The sequence below is a fragment of the Lycorma delicatula genome, chromosome 1 (assembly GCF_047948215.1).
Source record: "Lycorma delicatula isolate Av1 chromosome 1, ASM4794821v1, whole genome shotgun sequence".
In the NCBI taxonomy this organism is placed as follows: Eukaryota; Metazoa; Arthropoda; class Insecta; order Hemiptera; family Fulgoridae; genus Lycorma; species Lycorma delicatula.
Window position 1 is genome coordinate 203715686 of NC_134455.1, and position 27144 is coordinate 203742829.

The 27144-nt window shown below is 32.6% G+C and overlaps 1 protein-coding gene and 1 non-coding gene across 2 annotated transcripts in view; one reads left to right on the forward strand and one right to left on the reverse strand.

Moving 5' to 3' along the window:
* Positions 1-27144, reverse strand: part of LOC142318249 (putative G-protein coupled receptor No18) — a 318921-nt gene that overhangs the window by 27414 nt on the left and 264363 nt on the right. The window contains exon 6 of the mRNA XM_075354813.1: positions 21648-21736. Coding sequence (XP_075210928.1) covers positions 21648-21736 — 89 coding nt within the window. The remainder of the gene's footprint in view (positions 1-21647; positions 21737-27144) is intronic.
* Positions 4920-5033, forward strand: LOC142318610 (U5 spliceosomal RNA). The gene has a single exon (XR_012754985.1). It is a non-coding gene; the product is annotated as a U5 spliceosomal RNA (small nuclear RNA).

The window sequence follows — 27144 nt, forward strand, 5'->3', positions numbered from 1 at the left end:
TAGCATCTTGTAGGAGCTACACAGCGAAAGACAGCACAATTCCTGTTCCATTAGAACCGTCAAACTATTTTTTACAATTCAGTACTTCAGCTCTTCACGTCAACATTACACAAATTTTATAAATGTTGAAGTTTACTATCTAGGATACATTTCATAATAATTAAATTACAAGCTAAAATTTTATAAATTATAGATTATCTAACCGCTTCAAAAACTTCCTTCTTACCTACGTGCTGAATTTGTTTTTTTAACACGATAAAAAAATTAATTGCAAACGATAGTAACTTTTTCAGTTCATTCATTAGATGCAGTAGATATTTTTCATATTAAGAAATATTTCAAAAAGCATTGAATTTTTGATCAGTCAGAACAACATTAATTAAATCACAGAAAGAGGAAGTTAGAATTTTGTTTTGATCAAACCAGCGGATAATCCTTTTTAGTAGGTCGTAGGCTACATGATTTTTGTTTATTCTTTACTAGCTGTACAAGTAAAAAAGGTTTACTTTCTTTTTTCTAATATTATTGTCTCTTAATCGCCATTCCCATCTTTTCACTCTAGATTTAGGGGTATATCGTTCGGTTAATATTTGCAAAATATAAAGTACTTAAAGTGAATTTTTCCAACCAAGAAATTTGTGACCCGTTGCGAAAATTTTGTTTCTTCTCCTCAAAAAACACATCGCTGGACGACTTTTAAAACCATATTTAACGGAAGTTGATAAAAGCAACAAGTAAAAGAAACTGTTACTTGCATGCTACTTTCACATGGATGTACTAGTTTTTAAGTTTGCATTTAAGTTTGTACAGATAACTTCCTTGTTTTAATGAGATTGAAAAACGTCTTCTGTACTAAAACCTTTACGAAATTATCACCTTAATGGGCTATTAATATAAATTTACATTGTATCCTATAACTTCAAACATGTTTGTATAAATGAAATATGTATATATATATAATTACGTCAACTTATAAGGAATTCAGAAAAGAGGATTTTGTAATAATAATAATAATAATAATAATAACAATAATAATTAAAAAAAACATTTTTATATAATTTATTGCACTCTCTACACCATAAATACAAACAAATTATAAATATATAAAATAATATTAATCAATATATTTTATATAATATTAAATGTACATGGTGTCCATAAAAGGTGAGGCTAAACTCTAGGAAGTGATTCTACTTACTTAACATACTGAAGAAAAAATTTCCAGTGAACAAAAGCCCGAAAACGCATATTTTTCTGTCTGTCCGCCAATTTGTGTTTTGTAGGAAACGTTATCTTTCAAGAACGGTTAGCATATTTTTCTGTCTGTCCGCCAATTTGTGTTTTGTAGGAAACGTTATCTTTCAAGAACGGTTAGAGATAACGCATTAATATTTTGTACTTTATTTAAAAGTAAAACTTTTTAATAGGAAAAATAATAGCGATACTCTTCGTTGACAAATTTCAAAATGGCGGTCGTTTCAATTTTTCAATCATAAATAGGAATTATTAGATTTATCAAATTGTCTTGATAATAAAATCAAGACAATAATTGTCTTGTCATAATTATAAAAATTATGAACTTTTTTTTAAACAAAACGGCACCTTATTCGTAAAAATCCGACGACAAATAACAACAGAGTTATTAAAAATTTTAGGCCTCAACCGATATGGTGGCCACCATGTTTTTTTTATTATCATGACTCACTTGATAACCAAAGCAAATTCTCTTATTAGAATTGTTAAAAATTCATCATTATGGATATCTAATAATAAGTATTATAAGAGCATGTGAAATTTTGATTGTTTTCTGAGAGAATTACTACAAATGTACAATGTGACCTCCATTCATTCTAACACAAAAATCCACACGTCTAGTGACTGACGTACACGCTCAAAAATTCCTGGCTGCTCTCTGATTGTTTGAAAAGAGCGGACACTTCTATCCTCCAAATGATGAACATCAACAATAGGTGTTGAATAAACAAGAGACTTTACATATCCCCATAGATAATAATCTAACGGGTTCAGATCTAGGGAGCGTGAAGGCTAACGAATATGACCATCCCGACCAATCCAATCCTTGAAAACAGTTAATTTTTCTCAGACGTCAATTGCAAAGCGGGCAGGCGCACTGTTATGAATGAACCACACGTTCATTGTACTTTGCAAAGTAGAAGTTCAGGTAGGTTATTTGTTATGAATTTCAAATACGAGTACCTGTCAATCTAAGTGACAAAAACAAAAGTTCGATTAGCTTATCCATGTAGATTGCTCCCCAAGCATTCACAGAAAACCTGTGTTGACTTTCTGCTTGAAATACTGGATGAGGAGTCTCCTCGCACCAAACATGTCGGTTGTGGAAGTTTATATCATCCTTAGTGAAAGACGCCTCGTCTGTAAAACGAATATTAGATATCCTCTCCGTATTATTGTGTGCACATGTTAATTCACCACCGACTGAATGCAATCTTTGATAAGTTATCCCCTGGCAGAAGAGCTTGTATCTGTTGCAGATGTTACGGGTACAATGATTTCGAGTGTAAAATATTCCATTACGAGATGTTTTCTTGGATAGCAAACTCTTCTACACGATAATTCTGGATCCTGTGCAAACTTGTTCAAAACACTTTCTTATACCTATGGCGTTGAACCGTTTTAGGTTTACCATTACCAGCTATGACTTCTTTAAATACCAGTTTCACTTAAACGTGCATGAAGACGTGAAAATAATTTTCTATCTGACTGACGGCGGTTCGGATACTTTTCTTCTTGCCTCCTTCGCATTGTCAATGGCAAGACCGTATGTAAAACGCATATCAGTCAGTTCATTGTATGTATAATTTTGATTCATTTTAAATGACAATTAACACGATTAAAGACGATTTTCAAAAAACAAAGATTTTCAACATTCAGAGCGCAGATATCACAATTCAGTAGAAATAATAGAACATAAAACTGTTTCGTTCACAAGTGAAAGAAAAATAATGTAAGTACAAAAATTCGCCGGCCCCGTGGCGGGAGTGGTAGCGTCTCGGCCTTTCATCTGGAGGTCCCGGATTCGAAACCCGGTCAGGCATGCCATTTTCACACATCCTACAAATCATTCATCTTATCATCTGAAGCAATACCTATTGGTGGTCCCAGAGGTTAACAAAAAAAACCTACTTCTAGTTAGTAGAGGACCATAACTGTGCCGAGAAAACACACTGCAATTCATTATCCTAACGATGGTGGTCTACCCATATCAAATAGTTTAGTGGCCTTCTATTAGAGGAAACGAATATTACGAACCAAACGGAACACGTCAAACCACAACCTACTGTACTTTACGGGATAAATGATGCGCTAAGGTGATACGAACTGTTAGAAACGGTCGTGTGTAACAGGGATTACAATATTCAACTGGTAGGAGGTAAACAACTTAGAATAATCTCTAAAGATATTGAAGCGTACAAGAAAATCATAAATATAGTTTTGAGGACATTGCTCAATAGATCACTAGAAAGAATCAACGAGCCTTTCATGTCGTAATTAGGAACCTACTCCACAAAAAAGCAGAAAAAAAAAATCAACCGTTTCAGTTGCAATTATCACCGAGTACTTATCTGTATCCTTTTTGATTAATAAAATTTATTTGCTTATATATTTTAAATTTTTTTAAATTCCATTATCAAAATTTGTTTGAATAGCCTACGTATTGATTTTCACATTTTTTTATTGCTGAGAATTGTTTCTAGACTAGCTCTTACAATAATTATTATTAAATATCAATAATGTTGAAGTTTTAGCAATTTTAATCAGAGAGTCTGATTTTGTTGGTGAGTCACGATAATAAAAAAAACACAAGATGGCTATAATATCGGTTAAATATTACCTAACTTTAACAATAACTCTTGTTTTTCGTCGTATTTTTACGAATAATGTGTCGTTTTGTTTAAGAATAAATGCTTCATAATTTTTATAATATAAGACAATTTGATAAATCTAATAATTCCTAAGATATTTATGATTGAAAAATTGAAACGACTGCCATTTTGAAATTTGTCAACGAAGAGTATCGTTATTTTTTGCCTATTAAAAAGTGTTACATTAAAATAAAGTACAAAATATTATTGCGTTATCTCTAACCGTTCTTGAAAGATAACTTTTTTCCTAAAAACACAAATTAGCGGACAGACAGAAAAATATGCGTCTTTGGACCTATGTTCACTGGATTTTTTTTCAGTATTTTAAGTAGAATCACTTCCTAGAGTAGGTCTCACCTTTTAAGGACACCCGGTATATAATGGAGGATGATTGTTGTCGGATTGTGCTTAGTGTTATTTTGAATTTTTTTTGTGAAAATCTTAAAGTTTATAAATGAATGTTATACTGAATTGTACACATTTTAAAGTAATTAAAACTGTATATCTTTTCATAAAATTTATTGTACACGATTTTTAATAATTTAATTTTTTTTAAAAAGAAATTGATTTTAATTATTTTATTGTCTTTGCATAGAGTTGACCTTTGTTTTAAAATAATAATTATTTATTTATCTAGTAATTTTTGGATCATGCTAATCTGACATTGTGATAGTAGATTAATGATCGAATGGTTTTGCGAGCATTTTTGCCCTATATTTTGTAGGCTAAACAGATTTGCTTATAATCAGGGTTTGAAATACTTGTCAAGATTTTGTTAACTAATTTGATATCTTCAGTTATTTATGGAAGGCTTTGGAGTGATGAGCAAAGTCAGGTTGATTTGCTAATAAACAGTTGTAATTGATAATTAAGCTTTGATAGGTTATCTTTGTTATAAACGATAATGAAGTTGTAATAAGTTTTCTTTGTTTAATTTAAATTATCTGTTAAATTTACTTCTGAAATTCTGAATTAATTTCATTTTTTTATTATAAACTTTCAAGCTATATTATAAAACTCTGATCTCTCTTCATTTCCCATAAATCTTTCTCTTTTTAATAAAGATTTCAGTGGAGAGTAGCAAATTATGGGTTTAAATAAACTTATCTCGCTCTTTTCACAGAGTATTTGAAAGTAAACAATATACATCAATTCAAAGAAAATTATATATTTAAAAAAAAAGTTTTTCAATTTTATCGTGTTTATTACAATTGGCTGTAGATGGCATTAGTGGGAAAAAACCCTCTTGACATAAATGTTAATTTTTTTATAAATGTCTATTCAAACAAAGGGTGATGACAGTGATATGTATTACTTGTGAAAATGTGTATTATCAGAATGAATTTGTGAATTAATGTGATACTAAACATCAGAGTGAAACATTAGTAGCATGTCCTGAACATGTGAATATGAATCTAACCTCCAAAATTGATGATTTTATATTAAATGAGAGGGAGAAAATAATAACAAATAAAAATGAAGCAAAGGGAACAAATAAAACTAGAAATACTTAAAGAAATAGCAAATGATACTCAAAAGGAACGTAACGTAACAATTTATGAAAATAACATGGAATTTGAAACCATGAAGATTGAAAATACAATTCTAAAACAGCCTAATGCAGAGCAACAAAATAAAAATTCACTTCTGAAAGAACTTATGGTAAGACAAAAAGAAAGTAATGTAATAAAAAAACAGTTGCTGAAGTGATTACTAATATTAAACTTCAACAGAAGTGTGTTCTAGAATAATAGTGAAATAGATAAATCAGACATTAAGGAATATGTAACCTATTCTTTAACAAAAGAAAATGTGATAGAAACAAAATAAATATCTGTGAAAAATCATGTTGAACTAATTAACTCCACGTATTAAAGTGAAATGCTGAAAAAATATTGCAAAAAGAATTATCATCAGGATTCAAGATTCGAATAGAACAGTTAATTAAACCAAAATTAAAAATAGTTGGAATAGATAATAACTTGAAGATAGAACTAACAGGTAATATAAATAGTAGAAATTTTAAATAGTATGAGAACAAATGTAAAGGATTACATATATATTTGTATACAAATAGAAAAGATAGTTTGAACAGTGTATAATGGAAGTGCCGGCTGAAATATACAAGCATTTCAGAGAAAATAATGATAGAATGTTTGCAGAATATCAAATTTACAAAGTGTATGATATTATAAATGTAAGACAATATTTTAAATGCGAAGAGATAGACACAAATCATAATGATTCAGTTTATTAAATTGTTTAGCAACACATAGGAATGGTTCTTATATTACTAAAATATTAAATGTCCAAACTGTACTTCCAGTAGTACACAATATAAAACCAATTATGACATAAATAATATTGCAACTGATATTGCTACATGTAAGATTTTAAAGGCCAAATTGAAAAGATTTATTGATTCGACAGATTATCCAATAAAACCTGCTTCATCATACTTGAATAAAGTAGAAACCTTCAGCTGCAAGGGAGGAGAATGAAGCCAACTTCACCATCTAACATATAAAATTATCCAATAACTCGTCGGTACTACTATCCAATCTTTCAAACAATACATAAAGAAGCAAAACGTTGATTTTGTTGAAACTATTCGCAAGAAACCATTCAACAAAAGATTTTTATCATATTTTAAGAACTTTCATTAAATACATAAGTAATAAAGGTAAATTATTATTTTTATGTTTTTTTTCTAAACTTGAATTTTTTATCGAGTTTAAAAAACAACCATATATGCGCTGAAACATAGAATCTAGAATATTATAAGTACTATCAATTGTCTGGCTATTATAATAACAGTACGGTAAATGAATTCGATAATATAGTTGTGTGTGTGTGTATATATATATATATATATATATATATATATATATATATATATATATATATATATATATATATATTATAAAAGAAAATGTAACTGAAAATACTGTGTAATGTACATCAATACAAAATATTGGTAGACTCGTGATTCTTAATGCTTGTATAAAAATATGTAATAATAGAAATAGGGAGATTTCTGTATTGTATAGATCCCATGATTTATCAAAACCACAATTCATCATGAATTTGAAAACATTCTTAAATAAAAAGAAAAATGTTAAAAATAATTTAATTAGAGAAAATTAAAATATTGATTTATTGAATATTAGCAAGAATGTATCTTTACGCACATACGTACGTAAAGACATCACGCCGAACTAGTCAAAATTTGATTCAGGGATGGTCAAAATGGTATTTCCGTTGAAATCTGAAAACCGAAATTTTCCGTGATCACAATACTTCCTTTACTTCATACAAGGAAGTAAAAACGTGTATATGTAATTTAATAGGCTTACAAGGAAGTAATGTGGTGTCCACTTAGATGTTTTAGTATATTTAGGTATTTTGTGAAAAAGCGTTCACTGAACAAATATATATTAGTTGTTTACGCCATTGCGTAAAGTTGCGTTTATTCCAATAAATTCAAGGTTATGGTCGAGTCTTGTAGTTTACAGGCTTGGTAATTTATTTTGCATTTTTGTAAGGCTTATCATAATTGTATTTTTAAAATAGGTTGTTTGGGTTTGTTTTCGATATCATTTCTCTCAGGCTCCAGCTTGACTGACTGTTGCATCATCATATTGGTGTCTGCTTATTTCTATCGCGCATTATTTATTGTTGTTTAGTCTTAATGTATATATATTATTCTTAAGTTTTTTTTATTCAGCCAATTTCAATATTGTCATAGTTCCTAGAAGTCTATTTTTCTTTGTCTGCTCTGATGTCATTTCTTCAACTTTGCGTATTCAGAAATGTATTTTATCAGTCTTACGTAATTCTTTAGTGGTCTGCTTGCTTGTAAATTACTTTTGTTATGTCTTCGTTCCACACGTTCTTCGAATTCCACACGTTTTCTCTAATCGTTCTCATACTTACACTTAGACACTACTCTTTTTGTCAACACACATACACACTCTTCTGTCCATTGCTTTGTTCGCTTCCCCTACTTCTCACCACACCAGCTTTGTTCTTTCCAGTTCAGTATTTCATGTTGTTTGGATGTACAGGCTGGTCGCCGGGCGGGGACCAGCTCGCGGTTCTCTCTCGTATAATGTGTTAATACTTTCATCGTCTTCATACTCTTATAAACGTTGCGGTATTTCTCTGTCGAAATATTCTCTAGTTCTACTCGCCAGTGTTTTATGACTTCACCGATCTCTATGTTTTGTTTTGCCTCGTTTCTTTGTTAAGTTAATCTTCAAATTCAGTATATTACGTCTCTCTTGAAAGTCCTTCAATCGCTACAAACTGCCAATTCTGCCGACGCCGAATCTTCTCCAGCTGCTGATTACATTTTCAACGATGCAGAATCTCTTCAAATTCATTACTACAAATCTGAGACGCCACGTCTTGTTTCAACTTTCAATCACAACTTGTTTCAATCACAAATTGTTACCTCTGTTATTTTTGATTCGCCATTACAGACTACGCCAAGGATAAACTGTATGTATATATGCACTTTAATTTCACGAGTTCTTTTTTACCAATATTTGTGTGTTATTAAGGGATGTTCAAATCCTTCATTATTATTTATAGTAAACAGTTAGGCTATTAGTAATATTTGTGAAACATTCAGTTAATCGTACATTATGCTTTTCAATTTCAAGTTTGGTTTAAAAAAACATTTATTCACTTAAGTGCAGTCACGGCAGGTGGCTTGTATAAGGTTATGTTATTGTTCATGCGCAACATATTTTACGTGCTTACTTATTAAAATTTGGTTTTATTGTAATTAACTCTATCATTTAATTTTGTAACTTGTTAATCGTCGAGATTAATTCTTATCTATTCATGAACCGAATTCATGTTACTTCTTCTTATATTAATCTAAAGAAAATTACTCCTGATGTGAATTTATGTTTTTGGACTTTGTAATTTCATGTTTTCAAGAAAACTTATATTCTAAAATGAACTCTATTATGTTCACTTATTTCAATTTGATTATTGTAATTAACTTTTTTTATACTGGAATATTATCGTGCCTTTTTTCTATACTAAACTAGAATTACATATTTTAATTATTTATTGTTAACTTTGATGATGTTCATAATTCAGAAAAGGCCTGTGCCAATAATAAGAATTGTTGTAATTTATTTTTCTAAGTTAATGACATTTGTTCATTGCTAATTTTCATTATTGTAGAATATGTCAGTAATGCAACAGTTTTCCAGTTACACTATTTTTATTGATGTTATGCTTATAAGCATCTAATTGTAAAAAAGGTGTCTTTTTTACACCTTTTACGCCTGAAAAAACAAAATTCCTTTGTTTTTTCAGGCTTTGTTTAATTGTAGATTCTCAAAACTATTATTTGAAAAAATGTTTATTTTCTGTATTTGTTATGTATTATTATAAGTTATGTTTATTAAGTTATGTTTATTTCATAATTTCTTTTAATTTTTTAAGGTTATGATTTAATATAAGTTCAGTTGTTTTCTTTCAAATTAAAGTCCAATTTCTATTGGCAAATACGAGCTGTGTATTCTTTTATTTTTGTTAACTTTACCCAACATTAGTAATAGAGAGGATTTGATGTAATTGATTAATTTATGCCACCTTATACGAAGAAGAGGCGACTATTGTGCTTGTTACAACTTTATGATGCATTAATCACAGGCCAACGCAAGAATAAACATTATAGTGACGATGCAATTTCTCATACGCTGCTCACCCAAACCCACATTTCATCGTATACTGAACAATATTTATTAAGAAATTTGATGTATGGTAATTATTATAAGTTAACTGTCAGTAGTATCCTGTTGTAATTAATATCCTTCATCGATACCACTATTGATATAAAGCGTAGATAACGATAATAAAAATAATTGCGTTTATCATAAGTAATATTTAATAAATATATATGCTCTGAGTGAATTTTATGATGTGATAAAATAGTATTGTCGACAAGTATTAATTAAACGAAAACGCCTTTAATCTCTTGAAGTAATATAGAGGAACTAATTCAAGTACGTAAGATTCAGTTGTAGAAAAAAAATTAAGTTCCATACAACTATACAAAGAAAAGCGTGTGCAGAATTGGAAACAATGTGTTGTGGCGAAAGAGTGTGGTTGATATTAAGAATGCTGTAACAGTTTGAAAAGTAGTGTGTCTTGTTTTAAGAAAAGGAGATTCATTATGGATATTTGATTACGATGGAAGAGTGATGGAAGATTGTATTAAGAGGATTCTATTAAGAGTGGAGGATGATGGAAAAGTGGGTTTCAGATCAAGACTTTTTAAGGCAATCGTAGAGGTACATCAGATATTATCTGGAATAATTTGTGTTGAACGATGCTTTAGATGCTGATCTCTTCATTAGTAATTTACATAAAGTTTTGAAAAGTTCAAAAGATAATAAGGCACCAGGGGATAGAATCCGGAAGAGTTTTTCAGAAATACCCAAAAGATTTATTAAATTTTAAAACTATTTGTCACGCATCAGTTTTACGAAGAGATACTGTCAAAAATGTCTTTTTTAGTCTCTACGATCTAAGTTATACCATACTCCCCATTGATTTTCTGTCTGATCTGCACTATGATTTTGTAGTGGTGAAGCTTCTCGTAGGCCACAAATATCGTACAATTATTTATTAGTTTTTCTATTTTTTCTATTCATCACTTCTAATGAATTAATGTATATAGTTAAAGAATATTTTATCTCTAGTACCTTAGTTAATAGGAAATCTATCCTGAAATCCACAAAATCTACAACTAAATAATTTTCTGATCAAAATCACCAACTAAAATAAATTTCTTGGTCAGTTGAAATAAAAAAAATATATAAACTTTATTGGAGTGCTGTAATTTATAAGGGATGGGCAAAAAATAAATATTTTTGAGTAAAAGGTATATAAAAAAAATTAAAACTATCGGAACGTTGTTTAGATAGAAATAAATTCCTTGATAAATTTTAATTTTTAATTTGCAGTATTTGAAGATTTTTCAGTGGATTATGAAAAAAATTCCTATAGTTAACTTTAAAAAAAAAAGAATTTTAACAGACATTTAAATGTTTTTGTGGGTTTATTTTTATTTAATACCTTTTAATTTTTATATAAAATATCATTCAGACTTGGGAATAAGAGCAAAGTGTTTAATGAAAATGGTCATTGTAAAATGTTAATGATGGATTCATGGAGGTGGAACAATGCACTTTGCTCCACCTCTCTCCAAACAAGAGAAAAACGGTTTCGATTTGATAATAACAGCGTTTAGCAGTACATTTGATAATACGTGAATAAATATGATTAATCGATCTTTAGAAGTGGGAGGGCTCCTACTCTGTGTCACTTTTTTAGTTATCATTTAAATATGTTGTATGCAGAAGCAATACAACATATACCAGTAGCTACTGGCAAACCACTTATTTGGTAAACAATTTCTTTACACGAAACAGTCAGTATTACTAGAACTATATCTTCTAGTGCTAAGTAGACGACCTAATAATTTTTTCTATTCAATGCCTTACAGTACTCTATCCATCATCATCTCACGAAATACCCGTTGTTATCTTCAAAAACACTGCGTGTTAATTATGTTAAATTTGGATTTATTCTTTCTATTTTCTAAAGTAAGCAAAAAGAAAATAAAAATTGTAATTGATATGTATTATCAGTATTAATAACAAACAGCCAAATAGTTGTTCTTACAATATCAACTATTTAATTAGCTGAAATAAAATCCAAAAGATTTAAGAATTACATGTCAATACGATACATAAATCGATCTTTGCGTAATGAAAGAACGAACTTCGCGGAGACGTGGAAAACCAGAGCAAATAACATTCTATCTAACATACTCCACTTTTAAATCTTCCTTAATTCTTAAAAGTAAAAATCTTACAGAAAATAATACGGCCCATTGTTTTATCCTATCAAATTTAAATGTTCGATTGAACCTGAAAATGTATAAAAAATTAAATTTTGTGTAAAAGATCAACATTATTTCAAATGGAATTGAGAGTTAATTATGAAACTGTGAAATTTTCTATGTACGTAAAACATTTACCGTGATACGAGCGTATAATAGAAATTATAAGCTTATATATTTATGCCCTCGTTAAAGTTACAGGCGTTCCTTTCTCAGTATTCTGATTAATATCCAGACTGGTATCAAAATGTTAATTTACAAAAAAACCTTTTCGGCCGAAAATAATATCTATACACATACTGCAGTAGGGTTGTAATAAAAATACCGAATTTATTTTCTGTGAAAAAATTTTTCAAATCTGTCAATTCGTTCACTGACGGCATAGTTACAAATGTCAACATTGCGATGAAAAATTCGTACCGCTAGAGAGCCAGGAGACGTGTGTTCTTATACTACCGCAGATCACTGGATCTACCTTTAATATTTTCTTTAATAAAATTACAAATTACGTTTGGATTGTAATTATAACTTAAACAAAATTCTTTAAAAAGATATCACGATTGTTTACTAGTAAAAAAACACTATTATTTATTCTTTTTACTGAATTAAGATGCTTTTTTACATAAATCGGTGTTATTGCAGTCATTAATAAATGCAAAGATAAGTCTGTATTTCATACAGATTCCGCGCACATGAATAATTTTAAGATATTTTGTAACAAAACCCTCAATATATTTCCTTCTGGATAAGAGATATTAGAAGGGTATTACGAATTAGTTTATTTACACCAACTCATGTTCATTTACTAATTGTAGAATTAGTGGGTTTGCAAATTGAACAATGCAAGTAAATTATACGTTAAAATAAAATGCAATGTAAAATATTTTCTTAAATATGCCATAAATTTCTTCATTGTGTTCTAAAACGATTGATTTTATTATTCCTAAGTAGTATTTTTTTCTTATTTATTTTTTTATTTTTAAATTAATTTACAAGTAATGCTTTTGTAAATACAACTGTTTTGTGTTGAAATTTTGTTAAAAAAACTAGTCCTGTTATAGTTCTATTCAGTCATAATATTTTGACGGTATTATTATACATAAAACACAAAAAAATGACACAAAAAAACGAGACACAAAAAATTGTGGGTCAGTTATATAGAAGTTTTGATTAATCAAAAGCGCTACTTGTAGTAGTACAGAATTGAACATAGGTTTAAAATCTGATAAACAACTTCGTAAAACAGCTTACATCATGCCCCCGAGCAATAGTAATTTCACATTTCCGTCTTCAGAAAATTAGCTCCAGCGTAAATACAATGGTTGCAATCAATTTCAACTACCGCAACGGGCTGTAACAACTGACAACTAACATCTTCTCAAAGGTTTTCGATTATCTTTCTATAAATTTCAGATACAGAAATGTTATGATTGTATGATATTGTGTATAAATATGATCGTGAAACTTAAAAAAAAAAAAAATTAATTTAAAAACAAATAATAAATTGACATTTTTGTCATTAATAACTTGTTGAGGGACTAATCCAAAATGTAATTTAATTTTTTCTGGGTGATAAAATTTCCTTCTGTGCTATTTTAATTTTTCATAATTGTTACGTGTGTTGTTAATTCAACTATTGTTAAGTAAAATAATCTAAAGTTTTCTTAGTATGGTTCATAAACTTTTCTTACTTATTTTTATTATTACAATAATCTAATGTTTATCATTAATTTAATTAGAAAAAATGTAATTTAAATAAGAAAAAAAGATTTCTATAAATTTTTAAATAGCATTTTTCAGCACAAATCTAAAAAAAAATCAACCTCTATAGTAGTGACCATACTCATCTCTCCGATTAATTAATTATTTTTTTTGATGTAGAAAAAATTTCTCACTCCTTAAAAATATTCAATAAAAAACTTTACTGGTTCTTTAGTAAATCTTAAAATTCAGTTAACTACCATCATTCAGCAACTGGAAAAATTATTTACAAAACTATCTTCTGGATGTACACACATATATATATATAAACGTATATTTATTTTTCAGTTAAAAATATCGTTTCGTAGTATTCATTTATATACCTATCAATTAATCAAATTAACAGAAAGAAGTAAGTTATAAAGTTTGGATTAAGGTAATAATCTCTTAATAATAATCACTTATTAAGATAATTACACTAAGATTGCACTTTACGTAGTACTATACAAATATCATATTCAAAATAAAGTAAGTAACGAAATGATTTTAAAAAGAATAACAGGAGAGTATTAAGAGATGATAAAATTGACGTGAAATAAAAAATCAGCTAGCCTGAACACTTTAACAAACAATAGTTTAATGATTAACATCTTGGGTGGCTCTGCAAAGGAAAGTAAGTGTTGAGACAAGTCCAGATTAGGATGCATAGGATACATAATGAAGCAGCTAGACTCTCCGTCATAAGCTGAGAAGACTGCACAGAACTTAGTTTATGGAGACCTGCTAAGGTTGTAAATCCTGAGAATGATCGTTTGAAAAAGACGGTAGAAACTGAAAGGTAAAATTAAAAGTGAAACATCAGCAAAAATTATTCAGTTGTAAATTTATGATGTAATTTAAAAAGAACAATTTTTAGGCTGAGTTATAATTATCATGAAAAGATTTAAAAGCAAGCCAATGAAACCATTGCAAAAATATTTCGTCATATTATACCATTAAAGGTTATAGTAGGCGTGATAGCCACTAAAGTTCAAAAGGGTGGATGGCTCTATGTTGTGAGTCTCAAACAATGTCCTCTGGCCGGTACTCATGGAACCATTTGTTAGTTCCTATAAATATTCCTTCGGTGGGTGTCCACTCGAGAAACAAACAAAAGTGTAGGTTTGAAAAGACTTCGATCGACGTTGTCAGCCGAAGAAGTGTCGAGCGACAAAGTGTCAAGTAATGTAACACAGAGTGCTAAGTTATCTAATGTGAGATTTCTTTTTGTAAAATGTAAGGAAATCCTTTTCTAAGGTTCCTCCCTTTCTAGTTAATAAATTCATAGTAACAGCTTGTGGCTCAACAAAATCAATTGCAAAGCTTAGAAGTGGCACCCTGTTATTGAGATGAATGATAATTAGCACAGCCGGAAGTTCGTAGCCTTTAGGTACGTAAGGAAAGTCTAAGTAATAGTGTAGTCACATAATACATTAAATTCCAGCGAGGGAGTAATTTTTTGCCATGACTTGTCTGGAATAGAGTTATCAGAGATCTCAGAGGATCTATTACCGCTGTCGGTTACTCTGTAAAGAGGAAGAGGAATGATGTTGATGTGCCAGCATCCTCACTTATCTTAATCTTTTCTCCTCCAACTGTTTCTGAGGGATTAAGAATTGGTTACCTCTCTGACCGTGTGCTATCATATACACCAAACCCGAGACGTAGCTTTCAATGTCACGGTTTTGACCACAATAAAATTAGTTGCATAAAGAAGCAGGTTTTGCGCATTGTAGCTGTACGGGACATAATTATAGAGTATGCACTGAAGCTGAAAAGTGTATTAAAGGTCAGATTTCGGGAATTCCCTATTTATAAGGAGGAACAGGCTATTTTAAGGATTTGTATTAAGCAGAAAGTGTCCTTTCCTGTGGCTAATCGGCAAAATAGAAAAACCCTCATCATAAGAAATCCTGTAACGCCTGGTGATAATTTTGTCCAAGCTCTCTCCAAGAATGTGTAAAAAGTGAATGACTGCGAATCGTGCAAAAATCTAATCAAATTGGTCCAGGCTTTAGCTGACCAGTAAAATCCCACTCTTCTGTTACAGCAGCGTTGAGTACTGGCAAGAGGAAGGAGAGTTCTGATGAAAAGACCGACATTGGTGTACCGAATATCACTTTAGTCAGTACACCAATAATTAAAGCTTCCACTGCATCAACTATACAGCAAATTAATAAGATCCCAATGAAGATATGTACAAAATACGGTATCTGCAGTCTTTCAGGCTCCAAATCCCTAACATCATTTCGAGGTCTGTTCTAGGATATGGTCAGGAATGAAGTGTAAAAAAAGAAACAAAGCACTTACTAAACATCTTTAACACCAAAAAGAAAAACCGCAAAATATTTGATAAATAATTTGTACGCAATGCTCTACTTAACGGGAAAAATCAATTTTATAAGTACAAATATTATTCATTAGAATTTTGGTGGTCTCCGTTTTCGCCGCGAGGATATCGAAATCCTACTAAAGAAAGAAAATCCTTTAATTCTGTGTCTGCCGGAAACTCACCTCCGTCCTCAGGATGAAATGTCTTTTCGTAGGTACGACTGTGAGAGATGCAACCATCCAGCTGTGGGTAGAGGACGAGGTGTGACTGTTTTCCGAAAGGAAATCGTATTGGCCACTTAGATATCATTGAATACAAACATCCCTGAAGTTTCAGTAAAGATATTAGTTCCATTTAAAATGAATATCTATAATTTATATCTTCCCCCAAATATCGATATCAGTGAAGATGATCTATCCAATTCGTTTTCACAGCTTCTTTGCCCTGCCTAATAATCGGCGATTTCTACGCGCATCCCTATTAGTGGGGCTCATAATCATGTTCTTCTTGAGGTACTACAGTTGAACGACTGAGGCAGAACTTGGATCTTTGCTTGATAAATAATGGTTCGTACATCTTTACGTCATCTTCATTGCACGTCTTCGTGCATCAATCTATCTTTGTGTTCAGCATCTCTACTTCCACGTCTTACCTGCCGTGCATCCAGAAACTTCTTTGGAAGTCAACACATACCAGTTATCATCTTGGTCGTAAATATCAATTTACCTCAAAGCCTTCCTCATAGATGGGTGGTTTAGAAAGCCGATTGGAACAGATACAAAGATTCATTTGTAAAATACGACAGGAAGGTACGATCTACCAACTTGCCATGGTTACACAACTGATACTCGATAGTGCAAATAAAATAATCGCACTAATACCTTGAAAACAAAGGCGACCTTTTGTTTCTTGGTGGGACGAAGACTGCAGGAGCGCACTAAGGGTTGGTCACAGAGCATTACATAATTTCAATCGAAGGTCTACGACGGATATGCTCTGGGCCTTCCGCAATGGGCGGGCTGTATGCCATCGACTATTTCTATGTGCTAAATGGAAGTAACGGCTGAACTATGTCAATACCATTTCTCAGACAACTCCATGATCGGTTGTTTGGAGAAAGGTTCGGACCATGTGTGTATCGGTCCAGTCACCACAGCCGATTGGACGGAAAGCAACGGAATCCTCGTCACTGCCCCAACTGATGTGGTGAACACGTTTGGCCGGTAGTTTAGGACAGTCTCACTTACATCATCGTATGGATGTAAGTTTCACTTACATCTGTTCTGAGTTTGTGAGATATAATTTGTAGATAGAAAATATCCCGTTCGTGTTTGGAGTCTCGCAAAGTTAATTAACATACTTTTTTCTTTTAATGAGCTAATGCATGCCTTGAATAATTCTTGTGAACTTCTCCGGGAAATGATTATATCAGGCTCAGTATGCTATCACACCTCCCAGGTAGTGCATTACAACATCTTTTGGGTATCTATAATAGAATATTTTCTGACCAGGTGTTTTCAGAGTATTGGTCAGAAGCACTGGTGATTTCCATACTGAAACCTGATAAAGATAAACCATGCCCCTCAAGTTATCGTCCTGTATCCTTGACCAGTACTCTGTGGAAGGTGATGGAACGGATGGTAAACTGTCGTCTAGCGTGCGTGATACCTTGAGAGAAATGCTCTAATTTCCGCCGAACAATGCGATTACCACCAAAGTATTAATCATGTAGTTGACCTGAAAACTGTTACTTATAACTTCTTTTTACTTCGCCAACGCGTGATTAATACTGCTGAATTTTTCGATTTACAGAAGGCGAACTATACGGCTTGGATGAGAAGAATCCTAAATACACTGTGTGAATGGAATATACAAGGGAATCTCATTGCATTTATTAGGTTCCCCCAATAATGGGTCCTTTCATGTTCGAGTAGGAATGACAATATTCAAAGTTTTCACGCTAGAAAACTGAATATCACACGGAAGTGTCCTAAGTGTTACCTTGTTTGCCGTAGCCATACAAAGTATAACAAACTGTGCGAAAACATGTTATTTTTTCATTATTTTTTTATTTGCATAAATTCATATTTTCATGATTTTTCTATTTACGTTGCATGTAGAACTTTAGCTACTGTCGAGAGAATGCTTCAAAGCACAACAACCAGTACAGAAGCGTCGTGCAAATGATTGGAATCACGTTTTCTCCAGAAAAAACGAAATGCATTTGTTTTCCCGGTTGAGAAAACATGGACACCCTAAACTGTTTTTACATGGTGAACCAGTTGAACCATGCTCATTAGTTAGATTTCTAGGGTTGTGGTTTGACCAACAACTGAAGTGGGTAACGCATTTGAAAATGTTGTAAACATTTTAATGTTTACAATGTTGTAAACATTTTTAAACATTTGTAAATGTCTAAAAACGCTAGATAGAGTGAGAGTTCTATCTAATACTTTGTGGAGCCGATCGTTTTCGCATATTGTGCTTCTACCGAACTATGGTCCGTTCCCGCTTAGACAATGGCTGCAAGACTTATTAGTCCACACGGGCTACCGCTCTAAAGGTTTTCGTTGCAGTCCATCATATCATTAATTTTTCTGTCTTGCTACAGGTCCGTTTCTCTGAGGCCCGTGGTAAGTCTACTGATGGACAGTGGTGAACCATCTCTTTGGAATAAACGAAACCAAATAATCTGCTCCAATGTATCTCGTATTAAAACATAACCAAATCATCTACCTTTGATGCGGTATTTTCTTACCCGAATTTTAAACCACATCAGAAACAGCCAAGATCAACTTCTCCACTAGGCATCGGAGCTCAAGGTCTTTTCTTATCTCTAAACATATAATTACCTCCAGTTTTGTCTATTTTTCATTGGTATTACCCACCTTGGCGGCCCTCTCAGGTAAATTACTGCGTTAGTCTCTGCTGATACCGTTAAAAGTACACGAATCCGGTTATCTTACAAGAAAAATTTTATAATATTGTTAATACCTTAAATTTTGATGTAGTACTTTATGCCGATGGCACTAAACACAATAACCCTGTTGAATGTGCTTTTGTGGTTGTCAATAAAAGATACATCTTGGGCCTTTCCACCACTGCCAGTGTTTTCCTAGCGGAGGTATTAATTCGGCCAATATAATTTGCCCAACATATTGACACATACCTGCCTGATTCCATGAACGTCTTGCAGGCGATTAGTGACATCTACTCTAAACACCCTGTTGTCCGCGAGATCTAGTCCATTGTTTTTGAAATGACTTGGCGTACTACAAGTGTGAGCTTCTGCTGGTTTCCCAGCTACATTGGAATTTCAGACAATGAGCTTGCTCATAGTGCGGCAAAAACGGCTTGTTTGCAGCCTTTCACTAATTAGGTTTTTTTTTTTTTGACAAACTTTTCTGTTTTCTGAAGAGGGTAGTTCGTGATGGGTGGAAAAATGAAAGGAATGTTACCATCGACAATAAACTTCGTCTAGTTAAAAACACTACGTCACCGTGGGGCTCTTCATCTAGGAAATGCCGTCGAGAGTAGTAGTTGCCGTTTGCGAATAGGGCGCACTAGTCTCACTCACGGATATCTCATGACTCGGATCGATGCACATGTTTGTGTTCGCTGCGACTGCCATCTGACGGTACACCACATACGGCGATGTTATCCAATGTCTTGATGTTTCTTAAGCCGTGTATCTATATTCACATATTTAATTATTTCTATAATACGTTTCTTCCATGCATGCCGTTTATGAGCGTTTTAATATTGCCTTTATTTTGATTTTATTTCGAATTTAGCATATCACATAGTTGTTTTAGATATGTTTAGTTTTTAAGATAAATTTTAATTGTCAGTTATTTACTATAGTAATTTTATGTTTGTGCGCTGATAACGACAGTTTGTTGTTCGCCCAGGAAAAGACCTTCCGCAGTCGAATAAAAGATAAATAATGTCTTATAGAATATTTTTTTATTGCAAATTATTTTTTTTGTAGTTTTTTAACTTTTTTTTAATACTAGTTTTATTAATCTTTATAAGGTAAACATTAAAATCAGAAAGGCATAAGAAAGTAGAACTTTACTGCAGAAAAGACCTCTTCCAATTTCTAATATAGATCTGAGAATTAGAAAATCTTTCTTAAAAATATTGTACGGAGGCTATCGTTCTAAGATTACCAAAAATATGTGGTAGGAAAGGATAGGAGACCTTTGAAATGTAGTGTCAGTAGAGATTGTTGAAAATTAAGTATGTTGGTAAAATACGATATGAAGAGGACTTAAGAGATATTTGATTTAAGAAATTTGATAGAAAATCTGTATAAGACGAACTAACCTTGAAACTCAAAGACATCCAGATTTGGTTAATCTGGCGATAAAAGGATATTTGTAGGGTAAAAACCGTAAGTGCAAGTAGATCGGATACTACAAAACAGTTACTTAAATATGTAGTAATTTTGTCGAGGTTAAAAATTTAATATGCATTAAAAAAGAAATTTTGAATAGTATTAAACCGATCAAATGACTTCAGAAAAAAGAATAAAAATCAAACAAATTTATATTTAAAATTTAAATATATATACAAAGTAATCTATAATATGCAGTCTAGGGCACATAAAACAGTTTACAAACCATTTTATTGTAATTTTATTGCCCATAAATGTGAGTAAGCGAATTAATATGTGAACACGCGCGTTAGAGAATGAAATACACTAATAAAAGGAAAATTACGACTATTTACTTTTACGCTAATGGTAATTAAAAAGTCCCGCTTAATTAAACATTAAGTAATAAACTTTGTTTTACTGTATTATGCAGTATTTGACTGTAACGCTATGAAATATGACAATATATTTTCTTTGAGTTTTAAAATTGAAAGCAGTTTTAAACATAATTAACTAATGAAGTCCAAGCAAAACTAAAAATAACTTCTCCTGTTTGTGTAATATTTTGTCACAGAAACTGCTTATCACTATAATATAACACAGATAAGTACTTTTTATTATGCCAGTATTCATCAATTTTCTGTAAGAAAAAGATTTTAAGAATCTATTATTATTTTTATTAGAAATTAATGAGAAAAAATACATCGATCAGGTAACTACATAATATTCAAGATTGTTATATATTGTTAAATACAACAGCATTGTCATCTCATGAGAAGAACCCGTAAATACTTTGGGATATAATTTTTTAACTTATTTTGTCACATCATATGAGTTAGATAAATATTTTTAAAAAAATATATATTTTTTTATAAGAAATATCCTTTTAATATCGATTGAATATTGTCTTTTAAAACATACTGTTAAAAAAAATGTACTTATAGAGGTTAAATTATAAACAAATGAAACAAATTACATCTACAATGGTTAAGTTGTAAAGTACCTAAACTATAACATGATAACTGACTGTTATCAGACAGAACGTAGCGGTTACGCACTGACTGAATTTGTAACAATTTCTATAGAAAAAAATATGAATTAACCCAGTCGAGAAATTTTGCTTCATTTTCAATTAAAATAGTTTCGTTACGTTTTGTAAATGAGTAATCATTTGTGGGCCTACAATGTTTTTTCTAATGTACATTCCATATTGAAACAAAAGTACTGCACGTTTCTTAACTATAATTGAAGTTAACAAAAAAATTTTGGCCAGTAAAAATATATATATATAAACAGTAATAAAAAAATCCGTCATCGGTACTTAATTATATAGTTTATATTTATCGGGAATTCACTCACCTTGCTATTCGTACTGCTTCTTCACTTTCTGAACTTCCTCTCTCCAAATCGGATTCTTCATGGTTACTGATGAATTTTCGGGAATAATGCTGTAAAAAACGGATATTTTTTATTCAGAATTAAAATATATAGACTAACTACATAGTGTCAATTACAATATATGGTGTGTATATGCTCTTATATAACGTGCACTAAAATTACACATTTTTGAAAAGCAGTATAGGTTTATGGTTTTTCTAATACATCCGTTACACGTCTGGGAAGGTATAAACGTTCGATTTAATTATTAAATCCGATAGAATAATGAATAGTATTTTTTTAAAAAAATTGTTATTTGTGTGTAATGAAATATTTCAAATATTTTCTCGCATTTCAGCATTCAGTAGCGTGCTACTTTCTTTTCCAATTATAAAAACTTAAGTGAAATTAGCATGAGACTACCACTTGCATTTTTTATAATGAAAATGTTTCTAAGAAAAAGAAGAAAGCAACTAATGAAAAATTTAGATAGAAATAACTGAATGAGAAACCGGTGTACAAGTAATCAAAGGTAAAGCGTTTTACTTAAGCTTTTAATTCATTTTATTTTCTAAGGTGGAGTAACAAAAAGTAAACGTGGAATGAAAATTGGAATTGATGGTATTGTTTTTTTAAACTCCAGAATATTTAGTTATAATTGTTGGAAATTCAGTCTTACTTTACTACTTAGCATGCATAGATTTTTCATAATACTGAAATATAATTTATTATTAAACTTAACAATTCATTTTATGAAGGAGTTGATATTACTAAGAAACTAATAACACTTCATTATTAACTGAAACAATGAATAAAGTTTACGACTGGAGAATGTACACAATGTGATTTTAACATCCTAGTAGAATGAATTCTAAAACGCATGTACAGTCTTACTATTGTGATTAGCCCTCTAGGCGTGCAACTCTAACCCACTAGGAATTCGTGACCTTATGACTTGCTCGAATAACTGAAGTACGTATTTCATGACGATTTTAGTTCCTTATTACAATCGTCATCACTCTTCCTTAGAGAACGGAGCTCACAGCCGCTATGCGTATGATACACTTGAAATTTTTATAATAATCTTTCCGATATACCCCTTGTATTAAAAACGTAGAGAAATTATAATTTCAAACTTGAATTGTAGTCAAAAGTTGTAATATAATACGCTTATAGATTTTTTACAAAAATAGATAATGAAATTTAGAATTAAGCTACTTTTAAACTTGAAGGGGACTAACTCAAACACTCTTCTTTTTAGGGTTATGTTCACTGGTTCTTTGTTAATACTGTACAGCATTAATCCTTCTAGCAGATTGTATAACCTGCTCCAATTGCCTTCCTTCATTATATGTTTTTATTTACAGTAGTTGAGTGAACTCATTCTGTTGAATATCACCAGAGAAACGAAGTCTTTAAGAAAATATAAAAAAAGAAAATCCAGAATAATTTGAAGTTTTACATAATAGCGACAACGATAACAACAATAAAAATGCCCCGAATAAATCCAACTCCACATCGGTTCAACAAGATCTACGCACACGTCTGGGGCGGACAACGATATGGTGCTTCGGTACCCGCACTTATGTCGGTCAACGGGTAAATAGTCTTGCTCAGGTGTTCTCTGTGGAGTACGAGAATGGCGATCTCAAGCTTGCGATTGTGCTTCTCGGTTTGCTGTTTGCAGCTAGGGTGGGAGGCATGACCGTGATCTGTTTGCCGACGCTGGGCGGAGTGCAGACGGGGTGTGACTTCTCGGTAGTGGAGCCGGGTTGAGGGATTAAGGGCTTACTATGAGCTTACTCTGCCGAAGTCTTGCGCCGTCCGGTGTAAGTCGTTCGCTTCGGGCATTGGGAGGGATTGTCCCATTGGTAAGGATATCGGAGCCTTTACTGCTACGTGCTAGCTCTAGGATGTCAGTATCGTGGGTCAGGCAGTACCTGACTCCTCGGCCTGGGTTAAATCTGTGGGAGGCGGCGGACTGGGGGAATCCAGGCGGGATGTATGATTCGGGGCACGCCCAAACGTCTCTTCGTTCGCACCTTATGACATGATGACTGGCTAAAATATAGGCTACGGATGTTTCAACTTCCACAACATCCGTGAGAGAGGGTCTACGTAAAAACCCACGTCCTGGAGAGCCTCTGTCTTCGCAGGCAAATAGAAGGAAGACTGTGGAATTTTTGGAAATCGAGAAGACGGTTCGAACCGAAAGGTAACTTTGTAATACCGAAATACTTGGTAATCAAGAGAAAAGAAGGAAATTTTAGTAAGACAATTCCTTTCGTGATAGCCCGAGGCATCACGGAAGCTGCTAGTGGACCGATAAAGGATCTAAGGAACACTGCAATAGAACTGTTCGTTGAAACGGTCAACGATTTACAATCCTCAAGGTTATTAAAGTCAAAGAATATTGGACTATTAGACGTTGAAGTATCACGATACTGAACCCTTAATTCGTCGAAGGGTGTAGTTATAAGCAGGGACTAGCTGAACTGCACCGAAGAGGAGATCTTCAAGGAACTCTGTGAACAGGGAGTTATAGCTTGTCTTCCTTTGAACACTCAGCGTAGTGGAGAAATACAACCCTCTGCGTCGCACTTATTAACATTCAACAAGCCAAAGTGCTTGACAAGGATAAAGGCTGGCTTTCACAAACTAAACGTCCGTCTGAAACCATTGCGATGCTTCGGATGTCAGCTGTATGAACACATAGCGGCACGTTGTACTAGGAAGCAGATCTGTGTTTGTGGTGAATCGCTCCATCCTGATGACTCATACAGGGATCAATCTGTGTACATCAATTGTTAGTATACTCATTCAGCGAGATCTACAAATTGTCCAATATATAGAGAAGAAATATCTTCAAGATCCAAGAAAATAAGACCACTCTGAAAGTGAGCTACGTCGAAGCGAAGAAATTTGTTAAAAATAGATCGTCGCAGACGATGTCATATGCATAAGTTGTGTCATCTCCTGCAGCTTCTTTCAATGTAAAGGGTGTGATTGCGGAATTGGTTCCAGCGTTAGCAAGTATGGTTAAACGCGTCATCGACAACAAATTTAGGAATCGTCCAACCAGAGAGGATAGCTTAAAAAACGAGAGAAGAAAACACCAGCTTCTAAGCAAAAGACTTCCGTCTTCTTTGAAGAATGAACCTTTAAAGACGAAGGACAGTAAGTGCAGGCAAAAAAAGAAACCTGAACCAAAAGTTGAAATCACCAAACTCCCCGTGCAGGGAAGTGACAAGATAGAGGTGAAAATCCTAGAAAGAGATGACTTAGAAAAAATCAAAATGAAGCCCCCAAAATCTCTGAGGCTTTCAACTGGGAAGGCACCTATTGAACCTCCAAAAGCCGAGAGGACGCCTAAGGAAAGGGCGAGTACTTTAGCCACTCCAAGTATACCCTTGGAGAGTGAATCGAGTTCTTTAGCTTTATACGGGGTGATTTTTTTAGTCCTGTTGCCCAATTGTTAATGTCTGGTAATTTTTTTCTAAGAAAGGGAAATTTTGTTTTGTGACACGAAGCGCTGGTAGCGCTACTCAACCGGTATAGATACGGCAGTGTGAGTTGATTCTCCTTGAGCTGTGTAAATTTTTGGGCCGTTTCCGGCCGTGTTACGAACAGAATGTCTTTTACCATAGAACAACGAGAACAACAATATTTTGCTACGAAATCGTACGCGAGTGTAAAAGAATCATTTCAAATTAAATTTGTTGGTGTTCCTCCTCCAGAAAAAATGTCAATTTCTAGGCTAGCAAACCGATTTCGAGAGAAAGGTAGTGTTTGCGACAGAAAAACGTTGTGGTCGACCAACTCGTTTGACAGATGACATTTTGGAGAATGTGTAAACAAGATTGCTCAATTCTCCACGGAAAAGTTTACGAAAACTTTCCACGCAAGTTGGTTTGTCATATTCGAGTGTTCAGGAAGCTGCTAAAAAATTGAAATTGTATCCGTATCGCGTACGATTAGTCCAAGGGCTTCAGCCTCCAGATTTAAACAAGCGATTGCAATATTGCCGTTGGTTTAGGTCTCTCGTAAATGATAACGGAATCGAATTTTTAAACACATTGTTCTTTAGTGATGAAGCTTGGATCCATCTCGATGGTTATGTGAACAGTCAAAACTGTCGAATTTGGGCTGTTGAAAATCCTAACGCTTTACAAGACAAATCTTTGCATCCTGAAAAAATTGGTGTGTGATGTGCGATATTTCGTCATCGTATACTTGGACCCATATTTTTCGAACAAACAGTAAATGGTGAAGTATACCGGAATATTGTGCGCCAATTTGTGTCCCTCCTCCTGGAACCTCAAGAACGGTATTGCTGGTTTCAGCAAGATGGCGCTACATGCCACACGTCTCGAGAAACCATGGATTTTCTGCAAGAGTTCTTTGATGATCGAATAATAAGCAAGTGCTTGTGGCCTCCAAGGTCACTAGACCTCACATCTCCTGACTACTTTTGTGGGGCTATATTAAGTCCGAGGCCTTGAAAAACAATCCTCACACTATTGATGAACTTAAAGTCAATATTACAGACTTCATCACGAATATTTCCAATGCAACTCTTAAAAAGGTTTCTGCTAATATGCTGAAAAGAGTCCGTGCGTGTGTAACCGCAAGACTAGAGATAGCACTAGAGATCGCATCCAGTTTAGGTTCGATAACAACCATGCTAACTGCTCCGTCTAAGTTGTCATCACCTGATGTAAGTTGAAATCACCGGAAGTCAGAACATCATTGGCATCTGAAAGGGAAGAAGATGCCATGTCCGAGGCTTCAGCCACCTTGTCATCAGAAGTAGAAGCCGTTAGGAGAATGGAAAAAAGCAAGAAAAAAAACAAGTGTTCTTTGAAAAAAAGGTAGTGTTCTTTGTTAAGGAGGTAAACAAATGTTATTTGTTTAAGAATCAAGATTATTAATTATTGTATTTCAGTATTTCAGTTTAAAATCAAGAACGAATTATCAAGACTTCAGTTTCATTGAAGTGTGAAATAACTTAAGTATTATTATTTTTTTTTTCTTTTTGAAGTGGAAGGGGTTAATGACCAAAGTAGTCGATGCCCCTAAAACCTCAAAAAAGAAAGAATAATAATAATAAATAAATAAATGTGGTTAAAGAGTTAGAACTAAACTTCGAGATGTAACGAGTACACCACTATAACCGCCCCATTCACCATGGTTGAATCAAAGCTAGTAATTTGTCACGTACACCGGATTACTTATTTAATTTTCACCTCTAGAAAGCCAATGTTCTGAACACGTTTAATAACATCTTGCTTGAAGGTAAATACCTCAAATATTGACTAACTGGTAAGTTATACCAATGCCTAAGAGTGAAGAATTTGCAACAAGTAAAAAAGTACAGGTTTGTCTCCTTCGTTGTTGTACGGGAAAATCCTTGAAAAACGATCAGTTCTACTAAGGATTGCGAGGCACTAACTGCTAATATATTATCTGAAAGGAGAAT